At 41.6% G+C, this 24,260-nt stretch overlaps 1 protein-coding gene across 1 annotated transcript in view; it reads left to right on the forward strand.

Annotated features, from left to right (window-relative positions):
* Window positions 1-21,365, forward strand: part of si:dkey-150i13.2 (mitochondrial carnitine/acylcarnitine carrier protein) — a 77,058-nt gene extending 55,693 nt beyond the window's left edge. The window contains exons 2-9 of the mRNA XM_060937103.1: window positions 13,944-14,036; window positions 15,148-15,275; window positions 16,210-16,300; window positions 17,802-17,919; window positions 18,093-18,165; window positions 18,290-18,399; window positions 20,201-20,322; window positions 21,086-21,365. Coding sequence (XP_060793086.1) covers window positions 13,944-14,036; window positions 15,148-15,275; window positions 16,210-16,300; window positions 17,802-17,919; window positions 18,093-18,165; window positions 18,290-18,399; window positions 20,201-20,322; window positions 21,086-21,148 — 798 coding nt within the window. The 3' untranslated portion in view covers window positions 21,149-21,365. The remainder of the gene's footprint in view (window positions 1-13,943; window positions 14,037-15,147; window positions 15,276-16,209; window positions 16,301-17,801; window positions 17,920-18,092; window positions 18,166-18,289; window positions 18,400-20,200; window positions 20,323-21,085) is intronic.
* The last annotated feature ends 2,895 nt before the right edge of the window (window positions 21,366-24,260 follow it).

Genomic DNA, 24,260 nt, shown 5'->3' on the forward strand with positions numbered 1-24,260 from the left:
GACAGAGAGAAAGAGAGAGTATGGGGGGACAGAGAGAAAGAGAGAGTATGGGGGGACAGAGAGAAAGAGAGAGTATGGGGGGACAGAGAGAAAGAGAGTATGAGAGGACAGAGAGAAAGAGAGTATGAGGGGACAGAGAGAAAGAGAGAGTATGAGAGGACAGAGAGAAAGAGAGAGTATGAGAGGACAGAGAGAAAGAGAGAGTATGGGGGACAGAGAGAAAGAGAGAGTATGAGGGGGACAGAGAGAAAGAGAGAGTATGAGGGGGACAGAGAGAAAGAGAGAGTATGAGGGGGACAGAGAGAAAGAGAGAGTATGGGGGGACAGAGAGAAAGAGAGAGTATGGGGGGACAGAGAGAAAGAGAGAGTATGGGGGGACAGAGAGAAAGAGAGAGTATGGGGGGACAGAGAGAAAGAGAGTATGAGGGGACAGAGAGAAAGAGAGAGTATGAGAGGACAGAGAGAAAGAGAGAGTATGGGGGACAGAGAGAAAGAGAGAGTATGAGGGGACAGAGAGAAAGAGAGTATGAGAGGACAGAGAGAAAGAGAGAGTATGGGGACAGAGAGAAAGAGAGAGTATGAGGGGACAGAGAGAAAGAGAGAGTATGAGGGGACAGAGAGAAAGAGAGAGTATGAGGGGACAGAGAGAAAGAGAGAGTATGAGAGGACAGAGAGAAAGAGAGAGTATGAGAGTACAGAGAGAAAGAGAGAGTATGAGAGGACAGAGAGAAAGAGAGAGTATGAGAGGACAGAGAGAAAGAGAGTATGAGGGACAGAGAGAAAGAGAGTATGAGAGGACAGAGAGAGAGATGAGAGAGAGAGAAGAGTATGAGGGGACAGAGAGAAAGAGAGAGTATGAGGGGACAGAGAGAAAGAGAGAGTATGAGGGGACAGAGAGAAAGAGAGAGTATGAGGGGACAGAGAGAAAGAGAGAGTTTGAGGGGACAGAGAGAAAGAGAGAGAATATGAGGAGGTGTCTTGCACATTGTAATGTTCCAGCTAACACACACCTCCCTCTGGAAGACGTGTTAATGAGGTGATTAGGTGACTCGGGTGTGTTGGGGAGGTGGAGGGCTTCTCCAGGTCATGATGTGTATCTTGTAGTGACTGGAATCTCAATCACACCAAGTTTTCACACCAAAATCACAAGTAAAGAGGATTGCGTGTGACCATGAAAGTGACCACAGACCCCGCCCCCCATGTTTAGAGATGGTTTGTTTCAGGTTGTAGTCCCCCTCTCTTACAGGTCATGTGGTGTAAAACTTTTCTAATCAGAAACTTGCACACGTTTCAGGAGTTTTAGTGGCTCATCAGACTTTTAAAACAAAAATCACCAGTGAATGAAAGTCGCATGACTTTGCTGAAGTATTAAGTTTTTTTTTTCGCGGTCCAAATCCTGCGCTCTGATTGGCTGACAAGCGGGTCCGTATCCTACGGCAGTGTTGTGCAAGATCACACTTTTTTTGAACTAGTTCAAGTTCAGTTCAAACATGTTAAAAGTGAACTGGTCACATTCATAGTTCACAGTTTTAATTCTGAACTAGTTCAAAGTTCAGTTCATTTTACTTTTAGGCGGGATATGAAAATAAAGACTAAAATCATATGCTACATTCTAGCTCAAAACTACTCACATATTATAGATATTATATTCTATCACACAAAATGGAAGTTATTGTACATACTATATATGGAAAAAGGACAAAATATTTTGATTTCTTCACTGACTCAACCACTGCACCAAAACGTTACACGTGACTTCAAACAAATGCTTTCAGTTTCAACTAACAGTAACTTCTAATAAACTAGTCTGATTAACGAGGGTTTCTCAACTTTGCTTAGTGGTTGTAAATCTTCCACAATGTAGTCAATAATCAGTTTATCTACCTGCTGCTGGGAGACAGTGGTCCTCTTGAAGGCTGCAGGCAGTGTGACTTGGATTTTGGGATTTTGGCAGGGGATCTTCTTGCCCTTTCCCTTCTGATCCTCGAGGACTTGCATACATGCTTTGAAACTGGACAGATGCTTCAACTCAATGTGTCGTTTCAAATTTGAGAACGACGTTGTCGATGTTCTTACTTGTTTTTTTCAGGAAAGGTGGACAGAGCTTACACAGAAAGGTAAGGTTTTTACCGTCTGAGTCTTTGTGTGAAATTGTGTAAAATGGCTGTAAATAACCATGAGGAGAATCTGTCTCATCTGTGTTCTCCGTGCCGCTACTTGAACTTTCACTGGCCATGTTGCTGTGAGTGTGCGCCGGCTGTGGTGTGCGCGCTGTCTGCTGCCTGTAGCTAGGGAATGCTGGGTTACGCCTACTCTGCTCTGCTGCATCATGGGTAACGTAGTATGGAGCCAAATCATAGAGCCATCCACTATCTCCGGCTTCACACTACGTTATCCATGATGCATTGCACACACGCGGCACCTCAGGGCAGTGAGTGACAACAACATCAGACTGACAGTGAAGTAGTAGAACATAAAATATCTTGCAAGTAGACGTGCCACTCGATTCATCAGGTTTCATGTTTCATTCATCTTCATGTTTGACGTTCATGTCGCATAATTTGAACGAATTCACGTTCAAGTTCTTTCATTACAAAGTTGTTGCGTTCAGTTCAAAGTTCATGGAAAAATGAGCGTGTTCAATGAACGCGTTCTTTTGAACGCGCTCATGCACAACACTATCCTACGGTACGGACCCCAGTTACCGACCTCTGGCGACTCGCTCGTTCACAACAACAACAAACATAGTAGCATTTTTTCTCAACATTTATCTTTTTTTATAAGATTTATTTATAAAGGAATCAAAGATCACCGCTCATCTGTGGCAAGGTGCAGGATTAAGTGAAAGCTTTCACATCACACATTTCACTACCAATTGTCGTAGCACAAGAAGGCATGTGGCAAAATCTTGAATTTTCATTTGTGATTGTAAATGCAACAGAATTAGTCACTGACCAGTTTTCATCTAGTCCCTGGTAGGTTAATACATAAAATGGAATAACAAAGTCACAAACTCAAGGTCCATGGGCTATCAAAAGTCAAATAATGACAATAGTGCAATTGTGACGAGGGTGGGCAAAGTTGGGGGGCCCAAAATTCTAATCTTTCATGGGGCCCAAAATTTCTGGCGGCGCCCCTGGGTATGGTGTTCTTTGGATGCAACTCAGCATTCTTTCTCCTCCAAACAGGACAAGTTGAGTTTTTACCAAAAAGTTCTATTTTGGTTTCATCTGACCATATGACATTCTCCCAATCCTCTTCTGGATCATCCAAATGCTCTCTAGCAAACTTCAGACGGGCCTGGACATGTACTGGCTTAAGCAGGGGGACACGTCTGGCACTGCAGGATTTGAGTCCCTGGCGGCGTAGTGTGTTACTGATGGTAGCCTTTGTTACTTTGGTCCCAGCTCTCTGCAGGTCATTCACTAGGTCCCCCCGTGTGGTTCTGGGATTTTTGCTCACCGTTCTTGTGATCATTTTGACTCCACGGGGTGAGATCTTGCGTGGAGCCCCAGATCGAGGGAGATTATCAGTGGTCTTGTATGTCTTCCATTTTCTAATAATTGCTCCCACAGTTGATTTCTTCACACCAAGCTGCTTACCTATTGCAGATTCAGTCTTCCCAGCCTGGTGCAGGTCTACAATTTTGTTTCTGGTGTCCTTTGACAGCTCTTTGGTCTTGGCCATAGTGGAGTTTGGAGTGTGACTGTTTGAGGTTGTGGACAGGTGTCTTTTATACTGATAACGAGTTCAAACAGGTGCCATTAATACAGGTAACGAGTGGAGGACAGAGGAGCCTCTTAAAGAAGAAGTTACAGGTCTGTGAGAGCCAGAAATCTTGCTTGTTTGAAGGTGACCAAATACTTATTTTACCGAGGAATTTACCAATTAATTCATTAAAAATCCTACAATGTGATTTCCTGGATTCTTTCCCCCCATTCTGTCTCTCATAGTTGAAGTGTACCTATGATGAAAATTACAGGCCTCTCTCATCTTTTTAAGTGGGAGAACTTGCACAATTGGTGGCTGACTAAATACTTTTTTGCCCCGCTGTATACAAATAGGAGTCATTCAGGATTCAGCCATGTTTTTGCTTGGCGTTAGCAAATTACAGGTTTTTAGCTTTCTCCTGAAATGTTTTCTTTTATTTCTTCTTCCTCAGGGGAGTAAAACTCGCTTTTGCTGTGAACACTGTCGTTATCGCTATCCATGCTGTGAAATTAATGCTATTCTCCTGAGAAATGCTGGCAAAAATTTATAAGACTTTTGATAATTTTATAAATAAATCTTATGAGTAAATAGAATACAAATCCGCACACTTGAAGTCTGTGCAATGATTTCTTTACTGAGATAGCAAGCTTTCGGTCGCTAGACCTTCATCAGGCAGAGTGCATAGTCCAACAAACAGTGCTGAGTTAATACATCTTAATTAGGAGCACCTGTAGTCAGATCTTTTTTTTAAACAAAAAGAGGTGGATCCTGAAAAAGTGCAAACAAGGCTGGATCTGTGGTTAGAATATGCCAGTATTTCATAATTGTTTTTTTGATAATGTGGGTCTGGGGAGTGTATGTAGTGATACAAGAGACTGAAAAGTGTCTTTCTTTTTTTACACTTTTTTTTCAAAAGGTCAGCTCTGGACTTAGAAAGAGCATTGTAATATGCTTCATCAACACAGCAGTATAACCTCGTTCTAGAAACCGCTGTTTCATTTCTACTGCCTTCTCTATAAAATCTTTGTTAGAGTGGCAGAGTCTTCTTCATCTATATAAAATGGCTTTTAGGTAAGCCATTCTTTAAAGCTCTAGGATGAGCACTAGTAGCTAAAAGAAAAGTATTACGGTCAATTTCTTTCTTATATAATGATGTGATAAGGAATTCTACCTACAACTTAAAGGGACATCTATGGGCTCCACTTTTGCTCCAGATTATGCCAACCTGTATGTGGGTTTTTTTGAACAGAAATTTGTTTTTAACCCAGATGTAAACCCTAAGAGTCAAAAAATCCTTAAATGGTATCATTTCCTGGATGATGTTTTCTGTGTGTTTCAAGGAACTAATGAAGAACTGTGTGCATTTGGTACATATCTGAATAGTTGTAACTCTGATTTAAAATTTACTCTGGATTCTGATCAATCACGTGTATCATTTCTGGATATGTGGATTATGCTAAGTAATGGGAGCCTTATCACATCATTATACAAGAAAGAAATTGACCGTAATACTTTTCTTTTAGCTACTAGTGCTCATCTGGGTTAAAAACAAATTTCTGTTCAAAAAAACCCACATACAGGCCCACATTATCAAAAAAACAATTATGAAACACTGGCATATTCTAACCACAGATCCAGTCTTGTTTGCACTTTTTCAGGATCCACCTCTTTTTGTTTACAAAAGAGGACCAAACCTTCGTAATAAATTGGTCAGAGCTACCATCTTACCTCCTCCGACACAGACTCTATTAACTCCCCATTAGAGAAGGGAATTATCCCTGTGGAAATTGTGCTCATTGTCACAACTCAGTGAAAACAAACACTTTTAAGCACCCTAGAACTGGGAAAACCTTTGGAATCATGGGGATCATCACATGTAACACAAAGAATGTTATATATATATGTTAACATGTCCATGTGACAAAATTTACATAGGTAAAACCATCCGCCCTCTGAAACAAAGAATTAGCGAACATAAGCGTTCTATTAGGAGGAAAGATGTAAACTATCCTGTTGCCCGTCACTTTAATGATCAGTCACATCCTGTTTCCTCACTCAGATTTAGAGGTATAGAACAAGTCACCTTACACAGAGGGGGTGACGGTGACAAGAAGTTATGCCAACGGGAACTCTTTTGGATATATACATTAGAAGCACTACAACCATCAGGTCTAAACGAGGATTTTGACATGAGTGTATTTATTTAATTCTGAATTGTTTATTGAATGTTGAACTGTTTATGCTTTGTTTTATGATGGCGGGAGCCTGATGTGTACACAGCATGGACTTGTTCTTTTTTCTTTTTTGTATATGGTTCATGACTATTTTCACTACATTTCCCATGATGCTCTACTGACACAGAGTGGCTGCAGCACTGACTACAGGTGCTCCTAATTAAGATGTATTAACTCAGCACTGTTTGTTGGACTATGCACTCTGCCTGATGAAGGTCTAGCGACCGAAAGCTTGCTATCTCAGTAAAGAAATCATTGCACAGACTTCAAGTGTGCGGATTTGTATTCTATTTACTCATAAGATTTATTTATAAAATTATCAAAAGTCTTATAAATTTTTGCCAGCATTTCTCAGGAGAATAGCATTAATTTCACAGCATGGATAGCGATAACGACAGTGTTCACAGCGAAAGCGAGTTTTACTCCCCTGAGGAAGAAGAAATAAGAGAAAGCATTTCAGGAGAAAGCTAAAAACCTGTAATTTGCTAACGCCGAGCAAAAACATGGCTGAATCCTGAATGACTCCTATTTGTATACAGCGGGGCAAAAAAGTATTTAGTCAGCCACCAATTGTGCAAGTTCTCCCACTTAAAAAGATGAGAGAGGCCTGTAATTTTCATCATAGGTACACTTCAACTATGAGAGACAGAATGGGGGGAAAGAATCCAGGAAATCACATTGTAGGATTTTTAATGAATTAATTGGTAAATTCCTCGGTAAAATAAGTATTTGGTCACCTACAAACAAGCAAGATTTCTGGCTCTCACAGACCTGTAACTTCTTCTTTAAGAGGCTCCTCTGTCCTCCACTCGTTACCTGTATTAATGGCACCTGTTTGAACTCGTTATCAGTATAAAAGACACCTGTCCACAATCTCAAACAGTCACACTCCAAACTCCACTATGGCCAAGACCAAAGTGCTGTCAAAGGACACCAGAAACAAAATTGTAGTCCTGCACCAGGCTGGGAAGACTGAATCTGCAATAGGTAAGCAGCTTGGTGTGAAGAAATCAACTGTGGGAGCAATTATTAGAAAATGGAAAACATACAAGACCACTGATAATCTCCCTCGATCTGGGGCTCCACGCAAGATCTCACCCCGTGGGGTCAAAATGATCACAAGAACGGTGAGCAAAAATCCCAGAACCACACGGGGGGACCTAGTGAATGACCTGCAGAGAGCTGGGACCAAAGTAACAAAGGCTACCATCAGTAACACACTACGCCGCCAGGGACTCAAATCCTGCAGTGCCAGACGTGTCCCCCTGCTTAAGCCAGTACATGTCCAGGCCCGTCTGAAGTTTGCTAGAGAGCATTTGGATGATCCAGAAGAGGATTGGGAGAATGTCATATGGTCAGATGAAACCAAAATAGAACTTTTTGGTAAAAACTCAACTTGTCGTGTTTGGAGGAGAAAGAATGCTGAGTTGCATCCAAAGAACACCATACCCAGGGGCACTGCCAGAAATTTTGGGCCCATGAAAGATTAGAATTTTGGGCCCCCCAACTTTGCCCACCCTCGTCACAATTGCACTATTGTCATCATTTGACTTTTGATAGCCCATGGACCTTGAGTTTGTGACTTTGTTATTCCATTTTATGTATTAACCTACCAGGGACTAGATGAAAACTGGTCAGTGACTAATTCTGTTGCATTTACAATCACAAATGAAAATGCAAGATTTTGCCACATGCCTTCTTGTGCTAGAACAATTGGTAGTGAAATGTGTGATGTGGGCGGCAGCACGGTGGTGTAGTGGTTAGCGCTGTCGCCTCACAGCAAGAAGGTCCGGGTTCGAGCCCCGTGGCCGGCGAGGGCCTTTCTGTGTGGAGTTTGCATGTTCTCCCCGTGTCCGCGTGGGTTTCCTCCGGGTGCTCCGGTTTCCCCCACAGTCCAAAGACATGCAGGTTAGGTTAACTGGTGACTCTAAATTGAGCGTAGGTGTGAATGTGAGTGTGAATGGTTGTCTGTGTCTATGTGTCAGCCCTGTGATGACCTGGCGACTTGTCCAGGGTGTACCCCGCCTTTCGCCCGTAGTCAGCTGGGATAGGCTCCAGCTCGCCTGCGACCCTGTAGAACAGGATAAAGCAGCTACAGATAATGAGATGAGATGTGTGATGTGACTGCTAATAAATCATAGAAAAAGTTTTCTACCCAGCCTCAAAACACCAATGGAAATCCCATGGATTGTTATGTGTTAGGTAGAAAGCTGTGTGTACTGTTCTGCAAAAAGGGAATATGTTCAAAGCAAAGTGTGTCTAGACAGAAATTTGAGCGTAAGCAGAGTTAGACTGGTGGTTGCCCCTCCATGGACCAGGAGTTTTTGACCTTGTTTTCTAATTTACACTTTTATATTGTTTGACCAGTAGATGGCAGTATAAGCCCCGACATAATTCAGGCCAATATAAGCCCATACATAAAAAGAAAAAAGGAAATAAAATGGTGAAAGATGCAGCAGTTATTATTGAGTTGACTGTAAATAAACATAACCAACATTATTTAACACACTGCTTTGAACTCTTCTTCATTCAAGTGTGCAAAATTGGGCTACTTAGTATGGAGTTCATTCGTTCATGTGTTGACACAACTTGCATACATCACTGTATCTGTATGGCTTTATAAAATATACATTATTTATAGGCTAATCCATCCACATTCATACTGTTCATTTACCATTCGCTAATATTTTGAACACACATGTGAGCGATAGCGACCTTTCTTTACTCCCCTAAAAGAAACTGAATTACTTTCGTTAATCTCTACATCAAAAGCCTCAACTTGTGTACTAGATCCCTTACCGACACATCTATTCAAACAGATAATGCCTGGAGTAATTGAACCGCTTCTAAAAATAATAATTCTTCTCTTATGATTGGCTATGTACCCAAATCCTTTAAACTAGCAGTTATCAAACCCCTGATTAAAAAACCTGACCTTGATCCCTGTCAGCTGTCCAATTATCGGCCGATATCAAACCTCCCCTTTATCTCCAAGATCCTTGAAAAAGCTGTGGCACAGCAGTTATGCTCATATTTACATAGGAATAACATCCATGAAATGTATCAGTCAGGATTTAGACCTCATCATAGCACAGAGACAGCTCTGGTTAAAGTAGTAAACGACCTACTGTTGGCGTCTGATCAGGGCTGTGTCTCGCTGCTTGTGTTGCTTGACCTTAGTGCAGCATTTGATACTATTGATCATTCCATTCTTCTGGATAGACTAGAAAATGTTGTGGGAGTTAAGGGAACGGCCCTCTCCTGGCTCAGGTCTTATCTAACTGATCATTATCAGTATGTTGATATAAATGGTGATATTTCTAGACGTACCAAGGTAAAGTGTGGTGTTCCACAAGGTTCTGTCTTGGGTCCACTGCTTTTTTCTTTATATATGTTCCCTCTGGGTGATATTATTCGTAAACATTGTATTAGTTTCCACTGTTATGCTGATGACACACAGTTGTATGTTCCTGCAAAACCTGATGGGAGACACCAGCTTAATAGAATTGAGGAATGTGTGAAGGACGTTAGACACTGGATGCTTATTAACTTCCTTCTGCTTAACTCTGACAAGACTGAAGTACTTGTACTCGGACCACATGCAGCTAGAAGTAAGTTTTCTGATTCCACAGTAACTCTGGATGGCCTTTCTGTTTCTTCACGTGCAGCAGTAAAAGACCTCGGAGTGATTATTGACCCCAGTCTTTCATTCGAAACTCACATTGATAACATCACCCGGATAGCTTTCTTTCATCTCAGAAATATTGCAAAGATAAGAAATTTAAATGTCACTACATGACGCAGAAAAACTAGTTCATGCTTTCGTTACCTCCAGGTTGGATTATTGTAATGCCTTACTGTCTGGATGTTCCAATAAGTGCATAAACAAGCTCCAGTTAGTTCAAAATGCAGCAGCAAGAGTCCTTACTAGAACTAGAAAATATGACCACATCACGCCTGTCTTATCCACACTGCATTGGCTCCCAATCATATTTCGTATTGATTATAAAATACTACTATTGACCTTTAAAGCACTAAATGTTCTCGCACCACAGTACCTGAGTGAACTTCTGCTCCTCTATGACCCACCACGCCTACTTAGATCAAAAGGTGCAGGCTATCTGCTGGTACCTCGTATAGTGAAGGCTACATCAGGGGGCGGAGCCTTTTCTTACAAAGCCCCACAGTTATGGAACAGCCTTCCAAGTAGTGTTCGGGAATCAGACACAGTCTCAGCGTTTAAGTCTCGGCTGAAAACATATCTGTTTAGTCAAGCCTTGTGTTAATGGTGTTTATGAGGTAAAGGTGTAGATCTGGAGGATCCTCAGACATAGAGTGTTTTGGTAAACTGGGATGTATGGATGCTGTCAGTCCCCACTCGCTTGCTCACTCGAGTTTGTTGACGGTGTAGTGGCTGCTGCTTTATGTCCCGGGGCTCCCTCATGCCTGTGTTACCTTCTGGCTCTCTCCTTTTAGTTATGCTGTCATAGTTAGTTGCCGGAGTCCCTGCTTGTACTCAGTGCAATATGTATACTGCTCCTACTTATTCAGGTGATATTGGACATACCTAACAACCTGTGTTTTCTTCCCCCCCCCCACCCCAAATCTGTCCCTCTGAGTTACATGGAGTCAACAGGAAATCTTTTGGTGGAGACGGTGGGGACCTCGACTGGCTATCGTAGCCTGCAGGGAATCGGCTGTCAGACATTCTGTCGCATGTCCCAGACCCGGTGAAATGTAACTGAATTGTCTTGGCCAGCCCTAAGGGTCCCATCTGCATGTCATCATTGCTGAGGAGTGTGCTCCCATCACCCAATCAAGCATCCAGCCAGAGCAGGTCATGATATATTTTACCATATTAACATGCCATTGTTGTGTGTTATGCCTGATGTAAAGACTCTCGTCTCTGCGAGCCTACCACACAGATTTAATACTTGTCATTTTTAGGGCATACCTAACAATGTGTTTTCTTTCTCTCTCTCTTCCCCCCCCCCCAATCTGTCCCTCTGAGTTACATGTTGATCCTGGGATTGAGATGCTGGCCTCTTCTGCCCCTCGGACCTGCTTGATCCATCCTGGTGCCCTGTGTCTGGTCGGAGTTTTATCGCACCGCTCCTGTGAAGGACGGCCCCATGAGGACAGTTGAGGGTTATACCTGTTAAAACTGTTAATATTATAGTCAGGCTGTCTGTTGTTGCCCAAATGAGGATGGGTTCCCTTTTGAGTCTGGTTCCTCTCGAGGTTTCTTCCTCATGTCATCTGAGGGAGTTTTTCCTTGCCACCGTCGCCACAGGCTTGCTCATTGGGGATAGATTAGGGATAAAATTAGCTCATGTTTTAAGTTGTTCAATTCTGTAAAGCTGCTTTGTGACAATGTTTATTGTTTAAAGGGCTATACAAATAAACTTGATTTGATTTGGGAAAAACTGAGTGACCAGTTGCCTGCCTCTCCGGTCCCTCTCAGCTTTCAGCTGCCTTTCTTTACGTTTTTGACAGCCACTCTTCATATTTAGCGATCATAGACTGTACGCACTCCACTGCTGGCTGGCTGGCTGCTGCACCGCGACACAGCAGCAAGTAGCGTTGCACTGATCAGCACACAGATTTAACGCATCGCGCTTCTACCAGAACTGGACCGCACCATTTCGCAAAAGGGGGAGGGTTAAATGACAATATGTTGAAGAACTCAAGAAATAGACAACCTTGTTCAATTAGCTCATTTTACCAGATGGAATATTGCATTGTTGTTATTTCAAAAGTCTTATTAAAATCATTAAAAGCATATTATCAGCCCCTTAAAGGGCCCCATGGCAGTGCTGGGCCCCTAGAATTGTTCTAACCTTTCCTCCCCTGGCGGCGCCCATGACCATACCTACTGTGAAGCATGGGGGTGGAAACATCATGCTTTGGGGCTGTTTTTCTGCAAAGGGACCAGGACGACTGATCCGTGTAAAGGAAAGAATGAATGGGGCCATGTATCGTGAGATTTTGAGTGAAAACCTCCTTCCATCAGCAAGGGCATTGAAGATGAAACGTGGCTGGGTCTTTCAGCATGACAATGATCCCAAACACACCGCCCGGGCAACGAAGGAGTGGCTTCGTAAGAAGCATTTCAAGGTCCTGGAGTGGCCTAGCCAGTCTCCAGATCTCAACCCCATAGAAAATCTTTGGACGGAGTTGAAAGTCCGTGTTGCCCAGCAACAGCCCCAAAACATCACTGCTCTAGAGGAGATCTGCATGGAGGAATGGGCCAAAATACCAGCAACAGTGTGTGAAAACCTTGTGAAGACTTACAGAAAACGTTTGACCTCTGTCATTGCCAACAAAAGGTATATAACAAAGTATTGAGATGAACTTTTGTTATTGACCAAATACTTATTTTCCACCATAATTTGCAAATAAATTCTTTAAAAATCAGACAATGTGATTTTCTGGATTCTTTCCCCCCATTCTGTCTCTCATAGTTGAAGTGGACCTATGATGAAAATTACAGGCCTCTCTCATCTTTTTAAGTGGGAGAACTTTCACAATTGGTGACTGACTAAATACTTTTTTGCCCCACTGTAAATAGGGGACGACATAGGCGGCAAAATGTAGTTTTTTTCCTGTCATGGAAGTGCACTTGTATACCGAGGAGGAAGCCATTTGCATTACAGCCGTGAATGAGGATTCCAAATGGCGGCTCGGTTTTCCCTTTCGGGCGCTCTCGTTTTCTGTTAGAATTTGGTAAAGAAAAAAATAAATATATTATTTACCAGCTTAAGGTCGGTCCGTATGGTGAAATACCGTGACCTCGGCCTTGAATACTGACCTCGGCCCAGAGGGCCTCGCTCAGTACTTTCAAGACCTCGGTCACGGTATTTCACCATACGGACCTCCAGCTGGTAAACAACATATATATATATATATATATATATATATATATTTGATTCTTTCTGCTGAATTCTTTCCAGTTCTGTTTCACAGATTCATTCATTCACTCATGATTAATAATAATATGTTCAATTTATATAGCGTCTTTCTCAAAACCCAAGGTCACTTTACAATAATAGGCAGGAAAAAAAAAAGTCCACCAAATAGGGGTCAGGATGTCATTCCAGTGGTGTAGCAGCCACAGTCCCACCAAAAGGCACATGAAAACAAGTCCCACACTGCCAGCACAGCCGCCATGATGCCGCCAGCAACATCACTCGAACACCACGCCATGGATCCACAAAGCGAGCACAGAAGCACCGCCACGCAGAGCGCTGGTGTGTCCCAAACTGCCTGCACAGCCACCGCGACGCCACCGAGCAACATCGCTCGGAACATCATGCCAAGCATTAAAGCACAGAGCGCTGGACAACCACAATGTTAAAATGAGCACCGAGCTCACTGCAGTCCACAGCTGGGAGCACAGGCATCACCCACAGCAACCCGAGGCCTGGAGGGAACCGACGCCCAGAACTGGGTCCGGAGCTACACCACAACCGGCGGACAAAACACTCAAACAGAAAAAAGAGAAAAAAAATTAGAATAAAAAAAAGGAGAGAAAAAAAATTATAGAACTCCTTAGATTATAGAGTTCTGTAAAAATGCAGCTGAAACCCAAAGCAGTACTTTTTTGTAATATTATTTCAGAGTAGTTGAATGCACTTTTATTTTTTTTTCCTGATACTAATCAGGGCTTAGTTAATGCTTACAGCCACCAGCTGCATTATTTAAACAAGTTTAATCCACTTTGAACGGTTTTAATGATCAGCAGTAATAATTTTGATGGTTTTTTATGCGTCTGGTTGCTTTTCGGTCAGTTTATTGGCAGGAGTGCGAGTAACTGATCGTCCCACGCTGTCTCACTCCCTGAAGTGCTGCTTCTTATCAGCTCGGCCATGCTCCCTTTGTTTGTCAGCTCATGTCTTATCAGTGTGTGCAGTGTGATAGAGCTCTCTCTGTTCCATCGACTGAAATAACATGAATAACTGAATCTCTCGGACTCTGTGTGTTTTCATCTTCTCACAGGTTCGCCTTCAGACGCAGCCCAAAGCCTCGGGCCCTCAGCACGTGCTGTACACAGGAACACTCGACTGCTTCCGGAAAACTCTGTCCAAAGAGGTTCCTTTATATTATTCATGAGCTATAAAATTTTGATCAATTATTTTGTGTGTAATTACAATTGTCTTAAATTATTGTACCCTATCTATCTATCTATCTATCTATCTATCTATCTATCTATCTATCTATCTATCTATCTATCTATCTATCTATTAATCACTGATAGGGAATAATGGCTCATTAAGGAGTTCACTGGTGAGTTTAAATCTAGATTTATATATCAGTCTGTTTCATGACTTCTGTCTGGACACAGAACACAATGCAGGGTAATTAAATTAATTTAAGAATATATTATTATGAAATTGTTATTTCCATCTTCAGTGATGCACAAACTAAATAAAATCCAACTAAATTTGTCCTGGTGGAGTTACCAAATAAATAAGTAAAAGTGTAGTTCCTAGTTTGATCACTAGGTGTCACTGCGACCATTTAAAAAAAAAAAAAATACCCAAAACCAAATCTGACCCTGAAATGGCTTCCAAAGTCTCATAGTAAAAATACCTGAATTCTTTATTCGAGTGAAAGTACTTTTATCTCACTCATCATAATAAATAAATTTGAAATACAACGTCAAATTCTTCACTCAAGTTTAAAGTAAAGAAGTATAAACTCTTAATTTTATTTACAGTGTGAAAATAAAAGCAGAAGAAAATGTCACACCAGTTTTAGCTCCTGATGGTAAAGTAGTGCTTTTTCTCGCCATAGAACCAAGGAACATGGGAGAACTGTAGCTAAAGCTCACTAACAAGCGCTAACGACAGCTTTATTCCCAGTCTCTCAAAGCTGGTTATCGAGCATGATGATAATGCTGCTATGCTAATCGCTAGCTGCCATGATGAATGGCAGTGACAGATATTGGGTCTCATTTTTGCTGTCACATCTGTTAAAGTTTACATGTTTTAGGAACGTAGATCTGAAATCATTCTGCTTTACTAAAACACACGTTAGTCCAAGCTTTAATGAGTTTGGTTCATTGTACAGTCTGATGTTAATGTTCTTGAGCTTGTGGGTTCTCCACAGCCTGCTTACAGAGGAATCTGATCGCGTGTCATTTCTCAGCCCCTCCTCATGCTGTTCTCTTTCTCTCCTCCACCGGTTCTCCGTGTCGTAGGGAGTGTTGGGTCTGTATAAGGGAATGGGAGCGCCGCTGGCCGGAGTGGCTCCGATGATGGCCATCAGCTTCTTTGGATTTGGACTCGGGAAGCAGCTGCTCCAGAGTGACCCGTCTGTTCCAATCACGTCAGTATGAAGGAGAGACACTCAGTGGAGATGGAGAACATTAGGAGGAGAGCACAGGGGTGGAGGCGAACTGCAACGAAGAGAGAGAGCGTTTATTAAAAACAGGAAGAATTTAAAGACCTACCTTTTTAAAACAGCTTCCTCTTTCTGTCTTCCTCCAAAGCCTTGATTTTTAAAGAGATAATAAATGTAGGTGCCTCATGTAATGAAGAGAATCAAAAAGCCTGACTCACTGTTTGCACTTTGGAGATATACTGTTGTGGATTTGACATTTATTGATGTGTAATGTTTTACTGTCAATAATATTCACAGCAGTAACCAAAAACATTATGTACTGTTCTTAAAAGACGTATTATTTTGTTGTAAGCACTAATCACTGTGAGAAAAACGTTGCTCGGTGTAAAAGCAGCTTTGAGAGAGAGTGTGCGTTTAACTTCTGTATGTAACATCAGATCCTCATACAGTAATATCTGGAGGGTTTCTGAGTGGCACAACAGAAAAGTGTTCACTCTGTCACTCCAGATCACGAGTTCGAATCCTGATGATGTCACAGCCGTCTGTGACCCGGAGCCTAGGAGAGCAAAATTGGCCCGTGCTCTCAGGGAGGGCGGGGTGGCGTACTCTCTCTCTCCTGTCAGTTACAGCAGCGCTAGCCAATCATGGGCGTCTGTGAGCTCATGAGTATGGAGGTAGGCGGATAGTACTTTCCTCCGAGTGAGTTATACCGCCCCCTAATGTTGCATAAGCAGCAGTTGTGTGCCTGGGAGGAAGCCTGTAATGGCCGATGGGGAGACCTTTCTGATGGGTGGGAATTGGTCCTGATAAAATTGGGGGGGGGGGGGGGTTATCTGGAATAAAACATTTCTAACTCATCAGCTTTAACCTCCACTTTAAGTTTCAGTTCTGACTCCTCCCCCCGATTCCTGTGTTTTAGCTCCACGCAGACGTTCCTGGCTGGAATGTTAGCCGGAGTTTTCACTACAGTGATTGTAGCTCCAGGAGAGAGGATCAAGTGCCTACTTCAGGCAAGAACACACACACACACACACACACACACACACAGATTTTCAGTCCATTGCTTTTAAAACATGAGCTTAAAGACCACAATAACACACCAGAACATTACTATTAGTTTGACACGTTTAAACTGCACTTACCAAATAATATCAGGCTAAAACACCAAACTGTATTATTTGCTTTTCTTGTGGTAAACAGCATGCAGTAATTATCTCTTACACAGACGGCTACAGGCTGTTTACATCTCCAGCAGGTCACTGGAGTGATCCGGTCAAATAAAGCAAATCTGATCAGTCTGATCTGAACTGACGGGTTTCTTGGTCAACTCTGTGCTTTTTCGCACAGGTCGTGTTGTTCTTGGTTTAGGACAGTTACTGATTATCTGTAATTTCCTGGTAATAACAGGTGGAGATGACAGACGGCTTTAGCTTCTGGAGGACTGTAGAGCACACGCACATCTGACATCTAGCGTGTTTTGTGGCAGAGGTCAAGTGTATGGTGTGGGACGTCAAAATAAAGTAGAGCACCACTCACTGTATTTCATGCCAGGTGTGTTAGTGCCAATGGGTCAGTGCAGACATTTGGCTCTTGTGGACCAGACCTGGCCCGTGGGCTGTCATTTGGGGTTCAGGGCTCTAGGGGCTTCATCTCCCTAAGTAGGTGTTTCTTCTGCCCAAGAGGGGACTTTGTCCAGCCAACAGGAGGTTTTTTCTGCCCAAGTGGGTACTTTTTTGTCCAAGGAGATACTTTGTAGACCCAAGCAGGGCTTACTATTCCCAAGTGGGGACTTCGACTGCCCAAGGTGGGGACTGGTCTGCTGAAGCGGTGCTTTGGTCTGCTCTTAAATGGGTTTCTTCTACCAAAGTGTGGTGGCTTTGTCTGCCCAAACAGTGGTTTCTTCTACCTAAGTGGCTGTTTCTTCTGCCCAAGCAAGGGCTTGGTCTACACAAGCGGGGGCTTGGTCTGCCCAAAAAGCAGTTATCTCTACCCAAACAGAGATTTATTCTGCCCAAGTGGGGCATGATCTGATCAAGAAAGGGTTTGGTCTGCTCAAGAAGGTGTTTCTTCTGCCAAGAAGTGGCTTGGTCCACACAAGCAGGCACTTGGTCTGTCCAAGACGGGACTTTGCCTGCCCACGCTGGAGTTTAGTTAGCTTAAGAAGGGTTTTCTTCTCCCCAAGAGAGGGTTTCTTCTGCCCAAGCAGGAGCTTTGTTTGCTCAAGAGAGGGTTTCTTCTGCCCAAGCAGGGACTTGGTCTGTCCAAGAGTGTGTGCCGGTTAGTGACATCACTTTTTCAGTACGTGGTCCTGCTATCAGATATGACTGAGTTCTGTGCTTAGATTGGATTCTTCCTTGCTTTAGATTAGTGTTTGTAAATCCCTCTCCCACTGTGTATGGGGTCACTGATACTTAAAAACTGAAATAAATGGATTTATGGTTTTAGCTGTGTGCGCGCGTGTGTGTGTGTGTGTGTGTGTGTGTGTGTGTGTGTGTGTGTGTGTGTGTTCAGGTGCAGACCATCAGCAGGCAGCTGAAATACACCGGGCCAGTGGACTGTGCAGTGAAACTGTATAAACAGCAGGGCATTCGCAGTGTGTATAAGGGAACTGTCCTCACTCTTATTAGAGGTGTGTGTGTGTGTGTGTGTGTGTGTGTGTGTGTGTGTGTGTGTGTGTGTGTGTGTTAACTGTTCTGAGAGCTCATATGTGCTGTACTGTGTCTTTATGAGTGATGTATATTATAAGTTGTATGATTGTGGATATATTTCTGAGGTCATGTGACCTGTCTTTTGTTCTTTCAGATGTTCCTTCTTCGGGTCTCTATTTTTTAACGTATGAGTACCTCAAAAACGTCCTCACTCCTGAGGGCGAGAGGTAAATGCCACATTTCTGTCTCCTAATAGAATAGGATTTATCATGATTTAATCATTTTAACCCTGTTTTCTCTCTCTCACACACACACACACACACACACACACACACACACACACACACACAGTGTGGACCGACTCAGCACTCCGAGGATTCTCTTGGCCGGTGGAACTGCTGGAATTGTGAACTGGGCCATCGCTCTTCCACCTGACGTCCTCAAATCCAATTTCCAGACAGGTGAGTTCATCTTTAATCATTTATATATGTAAAGATAATGCTAATATACATGACTACCTCTTCAGAAAGATCATATTAGAATTATATTTCATTTTAAACTCTAATTTGGCACAGAGCTGCACTGTGAGCTGATTTGAGTAAAATAGCTGTAGTTTTGTGTCGTGATGTTGATGGCTGTGTTTTTCTTCCTGTAAGATTGTAAAGTGTTTGAGTTTTAGTTGATTGTTTTAGTCGCCCAGTTTAAGTTAAAAAGTCGCTCATTTTAGTAGTTTAAAAAAGGAAAAGGAAATAAAACATCACATTAGTAGCAGCTTTAAATTGATATAAATTGTATGATTCTCTCTCTCTCTCTCTCTCTCTCTCTCTCTCTCTCCTGCCTTTTGTCTGAAATCAACTGTAACAGAAATAAGGTGGTATTTTCTTTAATTTATTAACCCCGCCGACAGTAGTCGGAGGGGTTATTATTTTCACCTGCGTCAGTCTGTGTGTGTGTATCTGTCTGTCTGTCTGTCTGTCTGCAAGATATCTCAAGAACCAATGGATCGATTTGGACCAAATTTTGTACGTGTTGCCAATCACCCAGGAAGGAAACCATTAAATTTTGGAGGTCAAAGGTCAAGGTCATGGCAGAACTTCGAAATTTTCGCCCAATGTATTTTAATAGGGAAAAGGCGGGGTTTGCACTCGTTAGAGTGTCCCTGTCTAGTTTATTTTATAGTCAGCTAGGGCTGAACGATTTTAAGGAAAAATTGAATTGCGATTTTTCTGGCAGATATTGCGATTTCGATTTCAACCACGATTTTTTTTCCTTTAAACCGAGTTTCAGTGCAAATTAATTAATACAATGAATTCCATAAAGCTAATGCAAGAATGAAAACTGAGGTCAACAGATTTCAAATGTAGGCCTGTTTATTAACATTGAGTGCCTGAGGAACAAGTTATAATAACTTAAAATAAAAATAAAGAGAGCCATCTTTCTTAAGTAAACTTTTGCTTCTTTTACTTTTCCCATCTACAACATATCAGACATAAAAAAAAGGTTGATCAATGGCTCAGCAGCATCAAAATATTGCACTTTTGTAAAAGAATGTACATAAGCATTATAAATTATAACTAGAGCCAACAATTCCCCTGTGGGAAATAAGAGTGATGCAGTGCGCGTAGCAGTCGCTATTGCAGGGCCCCTCCCTCCTGTGTGTGCGAGAGAGAGAGCGAGCAGCCCCTCCCCCACCCGCGCGCTCAGACACAGAGAAAGCGCAGTTTCTCCTCCCAGTGCTCCCTCCGAACAACAGGGATTTACACCAAAACGGAAGGAGATATTCACAAAATTCTTTCACACTGAGTGCCACAAGGCTTTCCTGAACGTAATTTTTTTTTGTCTGTAGTGTAAAAAATGAGGACAATTTATTGATGAAACAAAACATGGGTCAGTTTAGGAGCACTGAGAAAAACCGCGGCTTTGACGATCCCAAAATCGTGTTGTCTGAGCTCGCGATTTTCAGTCGAAAACGATAGATCGTTCAGCCCTATAGTCAGCCATGACATTTCTAGTGTTTGAAGTTTTGAACATATTTATTAAAAACTAAACACTTTAAACTCTGTAAATGAATCTTATTTTAAAAGAAACTCTTTTGTAAAATAGCATAGAAAGTAGAACGGGGTATTTACTCATTTTAAATTTAAAATGAAACTTTATCCACATCAATTCCAGGTGTGTGCTCACACTCCGACAGTAAAATCAGTGTGTGTGTGTGTGTGTGTGTGTGTGTGTGTGTGTGTGTGTGTGTGTGTGATTGTTTAGCTGCTGATGGACGCTACTCAGGTTTAGTGGATGTTTTACGAACGCTGCTGAGAGAGGAAGGAGCCGGAGCGCTGTATAAAGGCCTGAGTGCAGTCATGCTGCGAGCGTTTCCTGCTAATGCAGTGTGTTACTATACCTCTCTCTCACACACACTGCCTTTTTATACTTAAATAAATATATATGATGTATTCGATCAGACTGTGATAAAACACCCTGAGTTCCACACGTACACTACCGTTCAAAAGTTTGGGGTCATCCAGACAATTTTGTGTTTTCCATGAAAAGTCACACTTTTATTTCCCACCATAAGTTGTAAAATGAATAGAAAATATAGTCGAGACATTTTTCTGGCCATTTTGAGCATTTAATCGACCCCACAAATGTGATGCTCCAGAAACTCAATCTGCTCAAAGGAAGGTCAGTTTTATAGCTTCTCTAAAGAGCTCAACTGTTTTCAGCTGTGCTAACATGATTGTACAAGGGTTTTCTAATCATCCATTAGCCTTCTGAGGCAATGAGCAAACACATTGTACCATTAGAACACTGGAGTGAGAGTTGCTGGAAATGGGCCTCTATACACCTATGGAGATATTGCACCAAAAACCAGACATTTGCAGCTAGAATAGTCATTTACCACATTAGCAATGTATAGAGTGGATTTCTGATTAGTTTAAAGTGATCTTCATTGAAAAGAACAGTGCTTTTCTTTCAAAAATAACGACATTTCAAAGTGACCCCAAACTTTTGAACGGTAGTGTACAGCTCTGTACTGTAGATTAATGGATCTGGTGTTTAGTGTAAAACAGTGATTCATGTTTATTTTTCTACAGGTCATTATTGGCTTAATGTAGTTTATCTCTCATTTTGTGTTCTTTCGCTTCTCAGGCTTGTTTTTTGGGATTTGAAGTGGCTCTAAAGTGTTTAAACTGGCTCGCACCAAACTGGTGACCTCTACACGACCTCACACTGCTGCTGATGAGGAATTCTGACTTCACACAAACTGATCCTGTTAAAACACACACACACATCAGTGTTTAAAGCTGAACAGTATGACCTCAGGTTTAACATCTTACAGGTTTCTGGAGAATTTTTCCTTTAACTCAGAACTCCCCTCCTGCCTCCTTTAATAAGTGTTTAATGCTTATTTCATTAGAAATGTAAAATTATTCATGGAATATTATTTTAATTATATTTGGCATGCATTACTTTTTAATATAAATACATTTATTTAATTTTTCAATTTGATATAATGTTAAATAAACAGAACATTATAGTTTTAGGTGAATTAACCCTTTCATTTCCTGCAGTGCCTCAGATTTCTGATGTCATTACTGGAAGTTTATTGTGCTGGTTTCACTGATCTCTACATGAAATATCTGCAGAACTCATTGGCCAGTCAGCGTGAAGCGATCTGGCTGTCATATCCGCACGTCGGATCGGTACGATCGTATCTCTGCCTAGTAAGCTACACAAAACTGGACATGTTATTTACACACGTGTGAATGGTTGGCTTTTGTGGGGTGTTTGTGTTTTATACAATACATTTTATCATCATGGATACATTCAGGAAAATTACTGCAGTTTATTTACTTGTTTGTTTGACCAAATAGAAAACACAGGCATAACAGAGAAGAAAGCAAAGTGTCCATTACAACAGGACAGAACAGTTCTGGTTTCCACAGCAGTGGAGACAGCGTGTGGGCATACATGTCAACCTATATGGAATGTCCGTATTTTATACGGATTTGATTCAATAAACGTAGTATAAAGTTATACGGATTCTTTAAAAAAACTTCAATATTTATTTAGAGCTATAATCAATTCCCACGATGATAAAAGAGCGCATAACATTTACAAACGTACTGTACACCACAGAAAGCACAGACAGCCAGTAAAGAGTTTTATGAAATTGCATGTTATCTTGTGGTAACGTGACTTCGTTCCACTTTTGATCATGTGCACACCGCATTGCAAGAATCCCGCCAACCGGGAAGTAACATTTTGTTTGAAACGCGTATTTCCTCCTGAGCGACTTTCACTAGCGACTGAAAAGATTCTGAATGGGCACTCCGGCAAGATCAACACAGACACTTGCTGTGACGTGCAGCCTCATGAGGTATTGGTGCAGAGCGCTAAAAAAGCTGTCATGGAGTACAATTCAGAACATTAGAGTGACACTTTGTGTTTTTGTCGAACATTGGAGCTTTGTATTCATTCTGAAGGTTTATTGTTATTAATATTGAATAAAAAGTAACTGGGATATATCATTGTTAATTATCATTCAAATTTTAGGTAAATTATTTTAACTTGCATCTTATACGGATTTTATAAGAGAAATACGGATTTTGGAGGTTGGTTATACAGGTTTGATTGACCAAAGGTTGACATGTATGAGATATCTGTGTGAGCTCTGAGGAATAATCTACAAGTTCCTGAACTCTATCAGGATCGATTCCTGTGGGATGTGAATTATGTGACCAATAAACACTGTTAAGACACGACTGAGAGAATGAAGTGAAAAAGGAAAAGGACACGAGAAAACAATCCTGTTTTAGCAACTGTCCTAAAGACAAAGGAAGAAATATACGAAAGAGAACGAAACACGGTATAAGAGAAAAACCGAAAGAAAAATCCGTAAAATAGTAAAAGAGCCGTTCAAAAAATGATCAGAGACTGAACTGGAAAAGAACAAAACAATAACAGTAAAGAGGAGCGCAATAAACATCTGTCAGGAAGGTGGACTGCGGTTGCCTTGCTGACTTTAGGGCTGCAGTTGTCATGAACAGTTTTGCACTCAAGTTTCCATCAATGAAGAGTTTATAACATCAACGAAACTGACTTCATGTTAAAGCTGTTAATGTTATAGTCAGGCTGTCTGTTGTTGCCCAAATGAGGATGGGTTCCCTTTTGAGTCTGGTTCGTCTCGAGGTTTCTTCCTCATGTCGTCTGAGGGAGTTTTTCCTTGCCACCGTCGCCATGGGCTTCATCATTGGGGATAGATTAGGGATAAAATTAGCTCATGTTTTAAGTCGTTCAAATTCTGTAAAGCTGCTTTGCGACAATGTTTATTGTTAAAAGCGCGATACAAATAAACTTGACGGTCAGAAAATAAGAGGAGGTAATGGTGGGGGGGGAGAGGCTTTTCTTGGGGTTAAATTTGATCGAATCCGACGCTTTAACAACACAAACCGAATACACGCGGTGTGAGTGGTAAGATGGCGGCCAGGTGCCGTCACGTGTCTCAGTGGAGTTTTCCGAGTGCTTCATCGGTCCGGCAGTAATAAATGTCCGTGTGGAAAACACGTCCTCATGTAACAGTTCCGGGCTTAGCTCTGCATGTCGGTGTCTTTTAGCAGCTTATAAAGCTAATCTAAATAAATATGTTTATGCTAACCCTTTAAACACACACACACCTATCCGTTATATCTATTATAGCAACATGAAATCATCTCGAGCAATAAACCAGCAACTTTTCATCTGGCTCTGTGCAGTGAGCTCACTAATGGTCCCAGATGTGCAGGTAAATCCCTCCTCAGGTGATGATCTGAATAACCTGAACCTTCATTCACTTGATATAAGAAGGTTTTATTCATTTCTCTTAATTAACTGGGAAGATTCATTTTCAGTGTTAAATAAATCCATTATAACAAGCAAAAGCAGTGAAAACTACAAAACATCACGTGACCAAAAGCACAAACAAGGAGCTCTAGCTTTAATAAATGGATAACTTTACACACATAAAAATACTCATTTTACACTTCATCCCTCTTTTGTGCTTTTAATTTTATAATGTGTTAACTTAAAAACAGAATTTTTTAAGTTACCAAACAGAGAGGAAGTTGATCAGCTGTGAGTCTGGGTTGCCAGATTGAACTTTGAATTACAGGTTGCCTGGAGCTCTGGTTAATAATTTAGAATAGTGTAGCATGATTAAGCAAATTCTAATCAATCTAATTCTGTTATTTCTTTAAAAATGATGAGTTAGAATTTGTGTTGTAAATGCTATAATTTGTATTCTTACTCTGAGGACTGCCAGGAATAAACATCTAAATGAATGAAT

The sequence above is a fragment of the Neoarius graeffei genome, chromosome 13 (genome assembly GCF_027579695.1).
Source record: "Neoarius graeffei isolate fNeoGra1 chromosome 13, fNeoGra1.pri, whole genome shotgun sequence".
In the NCBI taxonomy this organism is placed as follows: Eukaryota; Metazoa; Chordata; class Actinopteri; order Siluriformes; family Ariidae; genus Neoarius; species Neoarius graeffei.